The 18,292-nt window shown below is 45.0% G+C and overlaps 1 protein-coding gene across 5 annotated transcripts in view; it reads right to left on the bottom strand.

Moving 5' to 3' along the window:
* Positions 1–18,018, bottom strand: part of NTNG1 (netrin G1) — a 158,797-nt gene extending 140,779 nt beyond the window's left edge. The window contains exons 1-2 of one of the 5 annotated variants that reach the window (XM_055724474.1): positions 17,397–18,018; positions 10,645–11,344 (exon numbers count right to left, since the gene is read on the bottom strand). In XM_055724474.1, the coding sequence (XP_055580449.1) occupies positions 10,645–10,890 (246 nt within the window). In that variant the 5' untranslated portion in view covers positions 10,891–11,344; positions 17,397–18,018. The other 4 variants (XM_055724475.1, XM_055724476.1, XM_014287429.3 and 1 more) reach the window with 4 other exon arrangements.
* Positions 18,019–18,292: the final 274 nt, after the last annotated feature.

Consider the following 18,292-nt stretch of genomic DNA (forward strand, 5'->3'; position numbering starts at 1 on the left):
GGCTGGCCCCCAGGAGGGGTGGAGGGATGGCACAAGTGGCAGATGTATGGGAGTCACCTTCTCCATGGTGGTTGCACCATTCTGTTCAATGCACATATGCCACTTTACACCAGCTGAGGACTTATGGAGGGAAAACAGATGTGTGTATTGCTTCAAAAAGCAAACAAAACCCCCGTGAATTCAAGATATCAAACATTTGTCCATGGTTTAATGTTTAAAAATGGCATACTTTGTGTTACTGCTTAAAATTTCACAAAATGTTATGCTGAAAATCCCATCTTTTCTGATTAATGATAAATGGGAACTGTTGAACTCTTGTTTGGAGGCTTGCTTTTAAACCTATAAAACCTAAAGCTCATAAATGATGCTTAGCTAATGTTGAGTGCTACAACCAACGATGGAACAATTACAGAGAACTATGGGAAAATTATTGAATAATAGTCTTCTGTCCTTTTTAATTATTTACAAATAAGCCAAGAGATGCATAAAGCTAAAATAATATATTTTAATATGCAAACCCTGATATGTATTCTATGCATGTATTCTACCTGGCACTTTCCAGCTAGATGGTCTAAAATGTGCTTTTGGTGCATTCTTGCATGCTCTGAAATTACCAAAACTGTACCCAAGAAAAAATGTATCCCCCTGACCGAATCCTGTCCAGTCACCTGAAACAATCAGCCTTGCCCTGAAGCTCACAGGAGTGAAATAATCTAAAACCAAGCACCAGTATAGTGAGTAAAAGATTTTGTAACTGGAAAAGGTTGGAAATAAATGTATTTCAGTGAAATTTTTTCTGACTAGAAAAAGATGGAAAGATAAAGGCATACTGTTAATTATGCTTTTACTTAGGATGGTTTTAAAGTTTCCAGTTGAGAGTTTCAAACTGGTATGGTACAGAGGATAATATGCACTACTAAGGAAGCAAGCAATATCTGGGCACGATCCATTGCTGTCAAGTCCTTCTGTTGACTTATACAGGGCACATTAATTTCAATGGAAGATCATATTTTAAATCCTGTTTATGAAAAGTCAAACACTGACTCTTAGACATGAAATACACATCATGATTTATCTCTACGTGTTTCTTCTTTATTGAAGGATACTTTTCTTTTTAAAAATCAAAGCCAGTGCTTAAGTTAGCAAAAAGCTTGTATGTGCTTAAGCTTGTATTTTCAAAAGCTTCTCTCAGGCCTGTTCTGGGAAAATGGGGACTCCAGGTCCAAAAATTTACTCTAAAATTTTAGTGAGGAAATCTACAATGCTTGCAACCCATTAAATCCATCACTTAATGTTTCTGGAAGTCTGAACAAACTCTTGCAAAGCATGACACCTTGCTGGGATATTTCTGCAGGCTATCCCTACAGTATTCATGCTGCTTGGCAGATCCATATGGTCAAGGAAGCCAAGAGGCATGTCAGAGTCTGGAAGGCTGCGATAAAAATAGATGAGGAAAATAGCACATGTAGAAAGAGTTGTTTTAGCAGTCAGAAAATTACATTCTGTACTTTTTTTCTATAGCTGTACACGTTGCTTTTCAAAGATGAGGGCTTTTGTGTAGTTGTTTGCTATTCCTTTCTTCTTTTTTAAACCTTTTTCTTCCCTCCAGTCATTTGTAAATGTCACCCACAAGTAGCTCTGTTTCTAGTTTTCACTGGAGTGCCTTATGAGCAGGTGTAGATAGTAAAAATCAAATTGATGATTTAAAATGATGGCTCCTGACAGTTTTACGGATAAAAATCTAAAATGCACCAGGATGCTGGAAAGACATAGTATGTACATGCAAGAAAATGCTCCTTTCATCATAATGGTGTCCTCTTTTAAAGGTTTTACAACTACTTAGGTATAAAAATTCTCTCTGGGCTGAAGCCTGACACAAAATCTCTCTGGTATAGTATGGTTTCTTGCTTGTAATACATATAATTAAAATTCATTTGTGGCCTTTTCTTTCCTCTCCTTTTTTATTCCTAAATTCCATATAAACAATCTGCTTAAAGAACTAGAAGATAAGAAATAAAACCATTTTACAGAAAACAGAATACAGCAAACATCAAAGCTATGTGAAATCACTTACGTGCGTTGCCAAGCCAGCTCAATGCCAAAGATTTTCATGTCCCTAGCTATATTTGTACTTGTAGATCAAGATGGTGTCACTGCAAGTGACCTGTGAAAACATAAACTTCCATACCTAAAATGTGTACCAACGGCCATTGTTGGTACAAGTAAATCGGGTACAGAACTACTTCCTACTTTTCAGCTAGTGAGATTAGGGACATGCATCTTGTCAGTCAATGACCTTAATAATATCTGGGATTAATTTGGAGTTTCCGGATCCAGCCAGTACTTATAGGCCTTGAAAAAAAGTCAAGATATATTTGGTTTAACAGATCTCTTGCCTAGTTTTAGCTACTCTTAAATAGGTGGGGGTTTTATGCATCAGAAATTGCAGATTTGGCAATACAGTATCAGTATTGTGTTTTTTTTTAAAAAAAAGTAGCAGTGGTACTCATCTTAAATTCAGCAGCTCCCACAGACTCAGCCCTTGCTAAACCCTGTGGATAAAAACAAATGGCAGGTTTTCATTTTCATCCTTGAGTAAGGAGATGGGTAATTTCCATACTTTGTCAATGCTTGTCTGGATTTCTCCTTCTCTCCTCCACAGCATAGAGCAGAAGGGATGAGGGAGCCTGATTACCATATCAGTACGTACATGTATTTTTTTTCCTGAATGCTCTGACAGAACACTGTGGGCTTAAAGGTCTGCATGGGACAACTCAGGCTGTATATAGGGCTGGCTGCTTTATAAGTAACATAAATGTCTGAATGTTAATGTCATTATTTGGGAGTCAACTTATTGACTTCTGCCTTCTCAAAGGACTCCAGGGGAGCCTGCTAACCAGAACAGTTATCCTGATGTACACAGGGTTTGCAGAACTCTTGGCCAAGTTCACTTGGCTTAGTTTCAACTCAGATGCTTACAAATGGAAATTTTAATATATGCAAGTGCCTCAGGAACTGCATTTGCTTTCCAGTGATTCTTAGCTGTCACTAAGTACAAACCCTGCAAGAAAGACACATGAAACTCTGGAGTTGAGAGACATACAGGTACTAAATGAAGGAGGAAAAATATGTTGGTCCAAATAATTTGGACAAACCTGAACAGCATAAAACTAGCTCTGTCAAGTAAATCCAAAATTTGCACTCTGAGACTTGTCCGTCCATCACAGCGGGAGGAAATACAATATCACACTCCTTGTACACTGTCCTCAAAATGAGACAGCAGCCTGGAAAGCCTAATGCTGCACAGCTCACTTGGGACCATGGGGCATCACGCCCGTGACCAAAACGTGCGTAAGCAAACCAGCTGCTCCCTGCAAAGGGGGTGAGCCTGCACCACTGCTCCTCCAGGCTGACTGTGTGACACTGGCAGGTCAGAAAACAAAGGTTGCTCTGCAGAAAGGTGAATTTACCCACCCTGGAAAAAAATCTCAGTTCAGGGTTTCTAGCAGATAAAGAGTGTGGCTACCTGCTGTCACCTGTCCTCAGCCTGAGGGTGGGGAGGAATGCGCTGTCCTACCCTGGATGAGGAGCGCTGTCAGGATGCTGCTTTACTGCATTGTCTCCCTGCGCCCCAGCAAATCCTGTTAGGAGGGTCTCCCTGCAGTGAGCCACAGGCTTGAGATCACCTCTGCCTCACCAGAGAGGTTCAAATTACAATACCTTGCTAGTAAAGATTTTTTTTATATATTTTTTATAAAGTAGTATTGTTTTATTGCAGAAGATGGCACTAAAGGTGCTGCTGAGGGGACATTTCTGGTCCAGCCACGCTGAAGGCAAGCCATTCGGATTCCCCTGTGGATGTCAGGGTATCCATTTTGCAGTGAAAGCTGTTCATTTCTCTATAAAATTGCTGTTGCTGTTTCCACACCCAAACAAGACCAGAAGGCCAAGTTCTGGCAGAGTACTTGGGCAGTTCTCCCCAGGTACCAGCCCTGGCCAGTGGGGGAAGGCACCTGGGGGGGGCCAAGCAGCAGGGGGGGGGGACACCAGGTCAGGTATTTGTGAGAACTTCACCCTCAGAGCCACAATGGCCCCCAGAAATCTCTTGCTTTCTCAGATCAATTATTATTACAATAAATTGATTATTGTGTTAGCTACAAACGTCTAGTATTTCCAGCTAACTTCAGGGGGGAGAAACAAAATAGGAGAGCAAGTACCAAATGGAATAAAGGAAGTGTTAAAAGCAGTTGTTAAGCAGTTTCTATGAAGTATATTTAGAAAACATACATCTTGTTAAAAGGATGCATTTTTATACATAGTAGTGATATGTGCCTTAAAACTCTGCAACTGAAAATAAGCAGAAGCCCTTGACTTTATTTAGGAACCCTGTTTTACCCCCAGACATTTTTAACAACTTAAATACTTTGTGGGTGTGCTTTTGCTTTGTTTAATGTTTGAAAATATTCCAGTACCCAAAGTGTAACTGAGGAGGAAAAAGTAAGCAACTGGACAGAGTTTTATTGATGATTTACTGGGGAATCTTGATGTGTGATAATGAATAAAATGCAAATCTGTTTTCCTGGCAATCCTCAGTTTCAATTTATGCGAAATTATTAGCTTTCAGATTGCTTCCAGTTGGAAGAAAACAGAGATATTTTTTTTTTACCAAGCCACTTTTTTTTTAATGTATTCCTGCTGTCATTAAGTATATCCATTTTCTCCTTTTTTATGAAAACAAGAACTCCTTTCCCAAGTGTTCTGAGGAACAAGGTACCTTTAAAGTGTTTGCGGGCAGGCTGTGACCAAAGGCCACAGGTAGGCTGTCACCTCCACGGCGGGGACAGCAGGAGCAAAGGGCATGGTGTGTGCTTCTGGCTTTTCTCTAGTCCTGCCAGCTGCTCTGGTCTAAGGCCGGCACAAGGGCCAAAGTAGTGCTTTGATGGGAACAGCCATATCGGTAGGGTGGTGGAGGTGTCCTGCCCTACACAGGGGAGAGAAGAAGGGGAGCGGGGGCTGCAGCTCACCGGATAGGTCTTGCGGTACTACAGTGAAATGAAACATCCACTAACTTAAGAGGAAACACCAAAATAAAAACTCCGCTCCCTGAAGGATAAGGTTCTTTCCAACAATGACAAAGCAACACCCGTATTAATTAAACGTGCTCAAAAGAGTTCAAAATAGGTGAATGCAGGTATTGTAAATGAGGTCTGCAATAACTTTGAGCTGTATGTACTTTTAAAATACACAACTATGAAAATCCCCATTAAACAGGCCAGTAACAATAGCCTCAGCTCCTGTTCCTGTTCTACCCCATGCGGACCAAAAATGAAGGGCTGATGTCCTTATTCAGCCCATAAAAGAAAAAAGTTTTTTTCTTACCAGCATCTCTTAACGGTATCGTTCAACACTGTTTACAATTGTCGTACCCGAGAATGCACGTATGCATGCCAAAATGCTTCCAAAAATACATTTTTATTTCACATTTTTACTTATATGTTACTCAGAAGAATTATCTGTTCATTTAATTATTTCAGTAAACACAATAATGGTATTACTAACTACACTGTGGAGTATTTTCCCTTTTTTAAGGAGTATGAGCCTACTTGTAATTAAAGGAATGCTGTATTAATGATGCTCAAAGTCTCAGAGGGAAAAATTTAATGCCCACCTCATAATATTATGCCAGAATTACACGCACAGAAGACTTTTTAATAATCTTTGTTTCTTAATTTAGTTTTGATTGGCTATGAAATACAGAGTAGCACTCAAGGGCTCAAATTTCTACCATCATCAGCACTTCTGCTCTATAAATTGTACAAATGTACAGGACTCCCGTCTGTAGGCTTCTCTTCAAGCTTCTGTTTAACCTGTGAAGAAAATTAGCTGCAGGCAATGATAGCTGCCGATGAATTTGTCATTTTTTAGCCATTTTTGGGATGTGGGATGGTGTTGTGATAGCTAGGTCTAAACATAAGCAGAAAATTGTATTTTTATGTTGCTGTTTCAGCTGCAAACATAGGTTGGTAATGCGTTTGTCTCCAGTTTGCATATTACAGTAATAGCCACTAGGAGTCTCCTGGTTAAATTTGTGATGAATTGCCACACTAATCCCGGCTGAGGTTTGATTGCAAACCCCAGGCTACAGGTGGATTTCAGCACAGGGGCCAACCCATGCGAGGGGCAGCTGCGACTTTGGGGGAATGGGACCCCTGAGCCATGAGCGGCATCGCGGGGGCTCCTGAAGCTTGTACCGAGGGCACAGCTGACACGTGTTTTAGAAATCAAGAAGTCAGAAGCTACCTATGAGCTGTTCTTATAGGGCAAAAGATGGTGACGGTCATGAAAAGTCAGATTTGTTTCTTTTTATAACTGGACAGAGTTTTGTGACCTCTCAACAAGCACTTACACAAGGGGAAGCAGAAGATTTCCTCAACTGTTAGTTACTTCCAGGGATTTAAAGCGGTTTTATTTAATAGACTGAAATGCTGCAGGCCACAAGAACTAGCACCCCCAGGTACTTAAAAATTTGCATATAGTATCTCTGCAAAGTGAATCCTGCAGTTATGAAAACATGAAGTAGCTTCTTCTCTCTTCTACTTCCCCTTCCCTCTCCTCCCAGGCCAACTAATTGTAAGTGCATGGTGCCAGACACACTCTTACCCAACGCCAAATGTTCAAAGTTCATGAATTACAGATCCACAGGAACAGTCACACTGGCTCAAATGCCATGACCATCCAGTTCAACTCTGTGACTGACAGTGAAATTTCCTTGAAGGAATGCCACAGAAAGCAGACGTGCATCATCTGCCAGCATGTGTGCTCACTCTGAGCAGTTAAAGATTGCTTTAAAATGTACAGGGAAGCTAGGGGTGACCAGTCAACCCACTCCGCAGGGGGCTGGTTATCGTGCAGGCAGGAGGAGCATACCTGTTGGGGAAGGATGCTATCACATCCTCCTTACAGACACTAGCAACTCCATGGCCAGAAATTGTGAGCATTCACTATTCTAAGCCATTCATTTGTTTATGTTTCTTTCATGCATCTCTCCTCTCAAGCAAAATTATTTCCCAAGCCCTAAAATTCCTGAGTGACTTTAAAAACTATGCGATTTTAAACAAATAATAATTTGGAGGGCCGTTTACTTGCCTTCTGCTTTTTGAGCTTCTCAGTTTCATTTTCAAACTTTTCTCTGCAACCAGGAGTAAAGAAAATAAAGGGGATGTTTTAAATGAAAGCTGAGAATCTCACATAATCACAGGACTCCAGAGGTTTGAGGTTTCAGAATAATATCACGAGTTGTCAATACTGAATGTCACCAGAAACTATAACGTTATTCTCAGGAAAGACTCCATAAAAGCATTTGTGGGAGAGTTTTCCTGCTGCGTCTTGCCTGTAATGTTGACGGATGTTGTCCTGGAGGGATGGCGCAAAGGTACTTAGGAGTGGCGAGCATCCACGTGCTGGGTTTAGCTACCAACAAGAGGGGTGTTTCGTTTTGCAACAAATCTGCATGTGCAAAACATTGTTACTGAGTCTGTCAACTAAACAAGCTCATAGAGTAAAAATTCATAATGGACTCCAAGAACATTTAGTTCCACAGGGAATATGTAGAAATAAGGACATGGCAAATTTTACCATTAACTGCCCATCTCCTCTGTACTGTACGTTTGCATGCATTGTAATGCACAATTGCATTTCGTGTTATTGCACACTATTATCATCTCCCTCTCACAGACGGCCTTAGATTTTACCATAAGATCCCAGCAGGACTTGGGTGAACCTCTTGGGCTGGCTGTGTTTCAGGGATGTAATCTATACTACACTGATAGCTGACACAGACTCAACAGCTAGTACCTTAGTCTGTATAGACCTATAGGTCTGTTCACCTTTCTGTGGTGAACAGAAAATTGCTAAGCCTGATCAGAGAACTGATACGGAAACAAAACAGGAGGCTGCTTCAACCTCCTCCTCTTTCTGCAGAAGCTGGCTCGGCTGTTTGGTACCCTTGCTTATTGTTAGGATATCTGAAAGGACCCTGACCTCCTCCTCAGCAGTGTTAACCTGATTTCAGTAACAAAACAGTGGTATGCAGGTTTAGCACACAAAAATCCAATTCTGACAACAATAAACCCAAGCATTTATGTAAGTCTGTTCAGCACTTCACCATGCTGAAAAGAAACCTTTGAATCTCTGTCATTTCAAATACGGGATTTTTTAGCACAAGAACATGCCTAACAGGAATGCACTCTTCCCCTGCCCACCTTCTCCAAGTATGTCAGTGCTATCTCCTTAACTCATTTTCTAAAACTAAAAATGAACACAAAAATAAAAGATCTTCCCATTGAGAAATGCCAAAGGGTCAGCCCTACAAATATGTAAAACCTCATTTTGAAGAAAATGTGTAATTTGTACATGTAGCTACAGTACAGATAGACATGAAGCAATTTTGAGCATGAGATGCCTTGCTGCTTGCTGTGCACTACCTCACAAACATCAAACATTTCTGTCATTTTCCTAACATTTCAAGTAAGTCAAGCTGTTACCAATGTGTATCTGAATACAGTGTGTATGTGCAATATACATCTATACTGAAAGCAAATACAACAGTTTATCACGTAGGAGACAGCCACTCTACACTTACACCACTAAATACACACCCTTGTTGTGCACGCACTCTCTCCTTCTCCCCAGTTCTTCCTCTTTCTCTGCTTCTCCTGTCAGAATTCTGGTGGCTTTCTGCATCTCAAGGGCTTAAGCAGCAAGTGAGCTACAGCTGTCACCTCAGGTCATTCCCAAGCAAACTTTCATCCCCTATCACAGCATCAAGGACCTTGCAAGGTCAAACATTTTCGGGAGGAATTCTGGCACCAGTTTTAATACTGAGATTTAATCAAAATGTTGCTTGTATTTTGTTTAAAGTCGTTATTTTAACTAGAGAGTAGACTGGTAACAAAGGCCTTCAGAAACTCAGTTACTTAAGACAGGAATTGCTGCAACATTTGTGTGCACAAAAAAGGAAGAAACAAGTTTTGCTGTGCAGTTTCTTTTGCATTAAAAGACCAACTTTTCTTATTTGTTACATTATGAGTTGCTAAACGTCATTGATTGAGGGCTAAATTTACAGCTATTGCTATTTTGAGAGAGAAAATACATTTCAAGACAAAGAAAAAATATCATATTACGTGGGGCATGATGTTTTTATTTGTTTTTAAACAGTGGCTGCTTGAAGCTGCTTGGAGGTTTAGTGTCAAAGCCATGTCAGCAGAGATGGATTAGTGGGCAGAGAGCAAGTGGTGCAGTCAAAGGTTCACAGTGAATGTAATTTATTCACGTAGCTTCGCAATTTATCACGTGCCTATTACCATAATGTACGTGGGAAGCAGCTGCGTGCGTGCACATAATGCCCTAAATGTATGTGTGGTTGGACCCGAACTCCTTACAGAATAGTAGTGGTTGAAAACGATACCATAAGGCATTTAAAAGCAAATTTCCTTCCTGTGGGGGTGCTGTCACACAGCAATGATGATTCCTACACAGGCAAATAAATAATCTTGTAGACTTCTCTCAGTTATGTTAACCTCACTTACCAGAACTCATTGGTTTTTCAAATCTAAATTATGTAGGTAATGTGATACATGTTTCCAGTGCTTTGTTAACAGATGTAAGCACATATGTTTTGCATCTCAAAGTCACATTTTCTAGTCTAGGAATACTCTGTTTTCCACTCCATATTTAACAGATATTCAGTGGCAAAGAAAATTAATCCTCCATGTTTGTGAGGAGAAACAAGTTACCTACAAGCTGAAAATTTCCTTTTAACTCTAATGACCTCTTACAGCATGACCTATCAAACACTTGGGAGCAGCACAGCTGTAAGAGGTTGATGTCTTAGTGTCTGCTTGGTTTCTCATACCTGTACAATCAATTACCAAGCCAAATATTTCCAAATTTAGCCTCTAATTTTAAGAGCATCTAAAGTAGGGAGCTGGATTTTGGTCTCTTTGAGTTGGCTTAAATGCTTACAGTTTCAGTGAAAGAAGAAAGCTGTAGCTGGCAGAGCTGGCCCCCACCCCAAGGTATTTCCTGCTGCACTATCCATACATGCAGATACAGACCTGCTGGTATGCGCCTGCTGCACGTGGTAGCAAGGCTCCGGCAATGCTGCCCACAGCTGTGTGGGCTTGCTGGAAACACTCCAGCAGCCCAGCTCCCACTTTTTAAGCTTCTGCAGTTTGAGTTTCTAACAACAGTCTCATGTTTGGAAATTATGCTGAATTGTACCATGCTACGATGCTTGCAGGCGATTGTATTGGAACCAATTCACTCAAGCCTTTTGCGATCCAGGCAAACGCACCCCAGTCACGGGTTAGCACTAGGAGTTTTATGCTGCTTTCTTTTAAGTAATTAAAATATGACCTAGAGAGACAACGGATTCAGACCAAGACAAGTCAGGTCCCCATAAGCAGCACATCTCATTGCTCAGATTAATGTATCATTCAGCGTTCGGTTCAGCAGAACCTCTCACATTTGGAGTATGATGCAGATTTTCTCGGCTAATTACATGTGCACTCTAGGGCTTCCATTTTGAAGCCATTGATCACATATATTTACTGACTAATTACGCAAAATGAAAGCTTGCCTTACCATTGCACAGAAAGTCTCGGGAGGATCTCCACATGTTATGTCTGGGGGATCCAGAGTCACTTTTACGTATTTGATCATGTCTCTGGCTTCCGGCTGGCAGGCCATGTAATCCCATATTTTTCCTTCTTCTGTGTAAATCTGAGTCTTACACACGTCATAGTGTCCCCACACAGAAGGGTAGTGCTGCATCACGGAGGATACAGTAACCCAGAGGGCGTGAAGTGACAGGAATCTTGACAAATACATTTCTAAATCCTTTTATGTCACCTTCGTAGGGATGCTCAGTACTGGTGTACGGGCAGTCTACAGATTATACATATATGTACATATACATGTATATATTTTATAAAATAGGTTCCAACTCAAACGTGAAGCATTAGGATAGAGTGTTTGTTTCACTAAGTTGAAGACTTTGGTAGAAGCCACCCAAACCCCGATGACAGCCTTTCACAGCAACGCGGCACTTGTCCTTTGTCTTATAACTTATCTGTCAGGGCTTCTTGTAAAGACGTCCAATAGCAGATAATAATTTGTGAAGTTGCAGGTCTTCAGCTACACTGTCGATAACCCTGAGTGATCCTCCGTGTTCAGGGCTCGCAGGGGATGCCCAGACGCACTGATAAATCAGTATCTGAAGCAAAAGGATGAGTGTCTACAGGCCGGTGTCTGTTTCCCATCAATCATTCTTTTCTTCTGGCACCTTTTAGAAACAATAAGAGTTAGAGTTATTGTCCAAGAATCAATGCATTACAAATATATGATATGTTGACATTTTGGAGGTTTGATGCAATACAAAGAAAATTGGTCTAATATGGATAACCTTTACCATGGGTGCTGTGCTAGAATGAACAAACTACCAAAACCATTCACAGTGAAAAGTATTTTGACATGAAGGATTTAACTCTTCTGCAACAAAGACATATTTATAACGTTCCAAGTGAGTTACAGGTTTCTGGCTTCTAAAACTGTATTTTCATCCTAGCAAATCCTGAGAGTAAACTACAGAACTCGACCATTGCCCAGATTGTGCAGGCAGGCAGGCAGGCAGGGGAGCAGGCAGCCCAGTGCTGCAGAACAGCAGCGTGAAGGCTCTTTGATTAAAGTGACACAGAGATGGGTATCAGGGCTACCAGGTGCAGACGGTCTCTTGGCCAGAGTACCTCAGCGAGCTCCAAAAGCCTTACAGGTTTCTTAGTGGGTTGGTTTTGTTTTGTTTTGATTTTGGAAGAGTAACAAAGTAACTGCAGGCACACTTCTGTTTCCTTGAAATTTCTCATCAGCATTGGAAGAGCTCTGTTCCTTTTTTTCCCTTTGAACTGTGATTTACTGACCACACTTATGTTACGTTACTGATAAAGATAATGGTTCATTTGTAGCTTACAATAAGGAAGCTTTCCCCCTCTGTTATGTTAGTCTTAATCTCCTAGGTTTGCGGGTGGGGGTACCTGTGTGCTCACATTTATTTCAGAGCAGATATATCCTCTCTTCAGAAAGCAACTAGAAATTCCCTCAGTTTGTATCACCTCAGTCATATTATTACACGTATAAAATTCTATAACCTTATTACAACGACGTAAAATATACACTTGCTGAAAAATGCAGGAAAAAATACAAATTCTGTATGAGAGAAACTGCAAACACCAAGTACCCTAAACATGGGCAAGGAAAACAAGGGCTGGGAACTCCAACTCATTTCTCTCAGCCTGCGCCTGGTGTCAGCCTGTGCCAGCTGAGGACGGGGAGCCTGGGCGCTGGGCTCTCTGCAGGAGGAGGATTTCAGGCAGCTGCCGCAGCACCTCCATGCTCTTTTTGTCTGAATGCTAAAACCTAAGCAGACCCGTCAGACAGATGTCAAGAAACAACCTTAAGACACCGCTTACTGCAGCCCACTTTGCTTGTTCCCGGTTTTAAATTACGCCCAGTGTCACGAACCCTCCTATACCCCAAACCCATAGGCAGCGGTTTGTGACCCGGTGAGCTCCTCAGCACGTCACTTCGTTAATACGCGTTTTCAAAACTTATCTTCAAAGCTATTTGCAAACGGCCTCCCTATATTTAAATAATGCTTCATCTTAAACTGAACTAAACTACAGACACTACGAAATGCCAACAGATGGTTGAATTGTGTTTCCATAGCAAAGTAATTTACAATAATTGCCGTATGGACGTAAATGCAATTTTCCATTATATTCATTTTATCAAGTGTTACCATACAACTCATATATTTTATCAGAATATGCAGAGAATATATAATTTTTCCTGCAATAACAATTCTCAATTAGTTCAGATAGATTTAAGCTTCAAATCTGAATTTGACACAAAAGCAGAAGTATTTCAGACCGAATTAAAACTATATCTTTTTAAGCGCACTGTGTAGTACCACTGTTTTTGTAGTGACTTTACTTTTTTTGTTGTTTTGGTTTTCAGTGGGAATGTTTACTTATTATTTTGGAATTCAGTAATTCAGGGAACACTTCCCACATCATTCTAAAGACACCTCATACTCTTTCCCTCTAGTCCTTTCTAATGTATTTTACTATTTTGCAGGGGGAAAAAACCACCTCCAAAACCCCATAGCTTCGAACAGTCATTACGCAAAAGGGAAACTGCTAAAAAAGGAGCCAAATTATTTTAATATTGTGACAAATCAAAACATACTCTGTACTGGAGAAGACTTGGTCATAGCTGGAATAAACAGTAGGTAAATATCATGTTTCTGTGTAGCAATAAGAAGTTACTGAGTTTAATTATTCTTAGACTGCAAGACTGTATATTTAGGCAAAATTAGATTTTTTTTTCTTTAATACTTTCCTTGCTAGCTCTTCAGCTACCCATAACCTCTTATAATGGCTAAGACTCAGATGCACTAATAAACAGGACTGGATAGAACTGAAGTAATGTGGAGCACGCCACTACCTTAACACACTGTGCTAAAATACTTCCCATATAACGAATTCTCATTAAAGTAAGCCCGAGTCATAATGATGGTCGTTACACAGAATTATAGACTATAACATCGATCGAATTTAGTGCAGTGACAAGGAAAAAGTGCAGAGGAGTGCAAGACATCTGAGCATTAGGCAGCTGTAGCAGTGTACAGCAGACATTCCTGACAAGAAGCAGCCAATTATAGCTTAAATTTCTGGCATATAACCAGTTCTGATTAATAGTTTTCCATTACATTACAGACATATTATTAATGTATTAAAAATGTCAAGCTTTGGCAAGAACTAATATGGCATGGCTCAGTTAGTCTGCAATATTTTCTTTTAATGAGCTTCCATTGATACAGAGAAAGATATTGACCAAGGCACATTAAGGATCATGTGCTGAGCACTGCTGGGGTTTTTCTGACAGAGCTATACGATTTCTCTTGCTTATATTTATTCCTGCAGAGTCACGCATTATATGCATTCCACATTTTGGTGCTCTACAACTAAGGACATATCCATTTGAATTACTCTGTCAAAAACCATTCAGAATAGCATTTCTGAAGTTTACAGCTGTACCAGTTGTGTAGCGCTATGCCTCTAGCTGTGGGCAACACAGAGCCATGTTTTTTTTTGTCCCCAGTAACGCCTGTGTATTTGACTTAACAAAAAAGCAATTTAACAAATCAGGAGTAACTAATGTCTGGTGCCCTGATCCCCTGCACACTGTGGTGCTCTGCTAGCTGCACACCCTGGGTGCTGGGGGCCCATGAGGGTGGCAAAGAAGGAGCAGCATCCCTGATGACTGAGGATGAGGGAACGGCGAACTACTGGAAGGTCATTAGCTAATGTATGCAAAGCCTCCTGGACATCTCCTTTGTGGGCAACAGCGATACGAACTGCAGGACGTTTTGGGCCTTGAATGTTCGTTCCCATGTGCCATAGCCCCTGCAATATGGAAAACACCGGCAGACAACGGTAGCGAAGGCCACTTCAGCTGTCTCTGCCTTCCCCCAGAGCACTGCTCCGTCTGCAAAGTGCCGGGTGTTCAGGCCACAGTGAGTATGTTACAGCCATCTGAGAAGAAAGGCACACAGCTCAGCTGAACCCCAGCCTACATTCAGCTGTGAAGGTGGCTCTGAACTCACGCATCCCTCTCCGGGTGGGTAAGTCATACCTCACGCAGCATTTTAAGTCTGCAGCCTAAGCAGATACCCCCTTCACAAATGAGCTAAAATGCATCTCAGCAGAATCGGTGCTGGTGGAGAACTTCAGATCTTGTCAGGGGTTGTTAGCAAACACTCCTCCTCTGCCTCCTTCCATCACTGTGAAAATCCACCCCCTTTCCCAAATAATTCCCCTGCACAAACCACGTCAGCTGGATGCCCGACATGAGCTCCCTGCCAGGAGTCGCTGTGCAAACCATACGGGCAGGCTCCCGGCCTCTCTCTTTGGCAAACAGCAGGTACACAGAAGGTAATAAAATAAAAAGTGATCGCTTCTCTCACCAGACCATGCGTTTGGTAAAGCGTACACCACCACTGCACACAAGTAAGAATGAGAGCCCAAACCAGCTGTTGTAATGCAAGGCAGCCTGAGGAGAACCGGCTAAAATCATGAAGTATGGCAAGGAGCGCTGGCTGTCACCTCCCAACACCGGCATCTGCTGAACAGTTTCTTCCAAACGGAACATGTTTTAAGTTTGCATCCCTAACAGCTTCAGCAGATGAATGTGTCTGATCAAACCCAGCTAGAAAGATCCTTTGTGTCCCTTCCAGGTATTATTTAAAGGCAGTTTAGAACATACAAAATAATAATAGTGTATTCTGTAAAGCAGAACTAATCCTCATACTCGCAAACCCACATTTAATAAAACCCAAGTGTTTTATATCTTGCTAAACATAGATGACTTACAACCTGGTACGTATAACGCTCCGATATTTTTAAAAAAAACCCCACAACCCACCCCCTTTTATAAATGCAAAATTATTCATCTATGCAAACAAGAAGGGAACCTGTATTTGACAATTTAATACGCACTTTCTGCTACTACTTCTATGAAATACAGTATATTCCAAACAATTGCTGTGGTGCCTTTGGACTCAAATGCTGCTCCAAAGTAAGTTTAGGTTCTATTTCTATCCAGCTTATTTAACTATTTAGCAGAAAAAGATTTCTTTGCCTCAGGAGGAATTAAAAATATCAATACCTATTGGCTGAAGAAAATAAAATACAGTGTTCTGCTACCAAAAAATTGTAATTCAGCACTATAGTTACTATATTTCTGGTTTTTTTGCAAATCATTCTTTGCTGAGTGCCACTTCACGCTACCGCTGCCATTACTTTGCTGGGTATCATGAGCCACCAGCATATAGAGTAAAAGCACTTCAGGTATTTAAATTTTAGAGCATTCGTATGTAACTGCTGTAAGTTTATCCTCTAGAATCTTTATAATCGTGGCTTATTGCCTTCAGTATCTCTGTAACTAGCATCAATCTGTTCTGCAAGTCTTTCCCTCTCAGAATTTAAGTTGGCATTTGGGGCAGTTGCAGGTTTTTTTGGTCATTATTTCTCACCCCTAACGAGGGTGCTCCTCGGGCAGTGTATCCAGGCTACCAAGCTCTCAGGTCCTGGAGTGAGCTAATGACTTGCTAAGGGTAAGCTCTTAACCTTGAAACTGAACGAAACTGAACGCCTACCGGACCCTGAGTTTGTTCTGTGCTATTGCCAGATTTTACATACGTAGCTAGAAAGTTGGTGCCACTTCTTATCAGTGTCACAGGGCCGAGGGTTGATGGCAAAGTCCGTGACTCCAAGAGAATATTGCCACTAACTGCTGGAAACTCTCTGGTAAACATCCTTTAAAGCTCCAAAAAATATGCCAGAAATCAACCTTTATTGTTTTCCAAATAAAAAGCCAAACCCAAACAAAAACCCCACACACCAAAGAAACAAGCGAGGGAAAGTTCTACTGTGGTTTCCTTCCCTTCGACGGGCTGCCCAGGCCACAGCCGCTCCCGTTCAACCGCATTGTCCTCAGGCAAGACGGGGATTTATTCCCTCTTTGAAAGCATCTCCGCCGCTTGCTTCACGCACTGCCTCCGCTAACATCTCCGCAGGAGCGAGGCTGGCTGCTGGCCCACCAGATCCGGAATAAGCAAAAGTTGATTGCAGAACAATAAAAGCGCATGCAGCAGAGGCCAGCCCCGCGCACGCACAAAGGCACCGCTCCTGCCGGGGCCGCGCTGCCCGGCGCCGCGCGGGGCTGCTCCGGGGCTCCGCGTGTGCGTGTGGCAGCGCGCGAGCCGCCGCGGCTTCCGATGCGAGGGAGGGAGCTCTCTCCGGGTCGAGCACCGGCGACCTGCCCGCCGCTCCTCGGCCCGCGGGGCCGCCCCCGCCTCCCGCCCAGCGGGACCGGGGCTCCTGCTCGGCCCCCGCGCGGGAAAACCCGCGCAGCGCGCGGGAGCTGGGGGCGCCGGCCCCTCCCTCAGGGCTCCGCGCGCCTCGGGGCTCACCCACCGCCCTCGCGCCGCGGCCGCGCCCCTTCAGAGCCCGTCGCGGCCCGGGCCGAGCTCCGGCTCCCGCGGAGGAGGCAGCCGCGCAGGTACCGCCCCGCCCCGCCCCGCCCCGGCCCCCGTCGCGCTCCGCTCCGCGCCGCGCCGGCGGCAGGGGGCGCGCGGCCCGCGCCGATCCGCCCTGGGCCCGCGGCCCCGCGGGGGGGACGGACCCGCACCCGCGCCCCGGCACGCGCCCGGCCCGACCCCGCCGCGCGGCGCGGACCCCCGGCCCCATCCCGCCCCGGGGCGCGCGGGCGGTACTCACCGCGCGGGCGCGGGCTCGCCCTCGCCTCACCGCGGGGCGGCGCGGAGCCGCCGCGGCGCCGGGACGCGCTGGGGTTCCCTCGGCGGCGGCATGAGGAGCCGCGGGGCGGGCGGGGGGGACGCTTCCCCCCGGGAAAGTTGCCGGCGGGGCGCGGGGTCCCGGCGGGGCGGGCGCGGGGCCGCCGCTGGCCCTAGGCACTTGGCGGCGTCGAAGTTTGGCGGCGCGCGGGCGGCGGGCGGCGCGCGGCGGGGCGGGCGGGCGGGCGGGCGCTCTCCTCCGGCGCTCGGCGGGGCGGCGGGCGGTGCGCGCAGGTCATCGCCGCGGGCGCCGCGCAGGTGCTGCCCGCCGGGGCTCCCCGCCCGCCACCGCTGCTCTAGGGCGGGGGCGTCCCCGCGCGGGGCGCCGGCGGCCGCGGCATGGGGCGCGGGGCGAGCGGCGGGCGGAGCGCGACCCCGGCCGGGGCTGCGGCGCGGGGGTCTCCGGCGGCGCGGCTGAACTTCGGGCGGCGGCACCTCCTTACTTCGGCGCGACCTCCCCGCGACTGCCGGCGAGCGGGGCGGCGGCAGCTACCCCACCTCCGGGCCCGCGCGACGCGCGGCCCTAGCGCCGCCGCCGCGCCCGCCCCCCCCCCCCCCCCCCCCCCCCCCCCCCGCCGCCGCGCTCCCCGCCCCGCCGCCCCCACCGGCGCCGCCTGCCCCGCGGGAGGGCCCCGCTGCCCTGCCGCCCGTCCGCAGCCCCGGCGGGGACGGGAGCCGCCCAGCCGGGCAGCGCCGGGGCCGTGGCCGCTCGCTCCTTTTTCCTTTTTTATTTCGGCTCCCGCCCGATAGCGCACGGCCGGGGATCGCCGCCAGTGCTCCTGCTGCCCGAGGCCGGAGCCGGGCGGGCCGAGCCGAGCG

This window comes from Falco cherrug, chromosome 12 (assembly GCF_023634085.1).
Source record: "Falco cherrug isolate bFalChe1 chromosome 12, bFalChe1.pri, whole genome shotgun sequence".
Lineage (NCBI taxonomy): Eukaryota > Metazoa > Chordata > Aves > Falconiformes > Falconidae > Falco > Falco cherrug.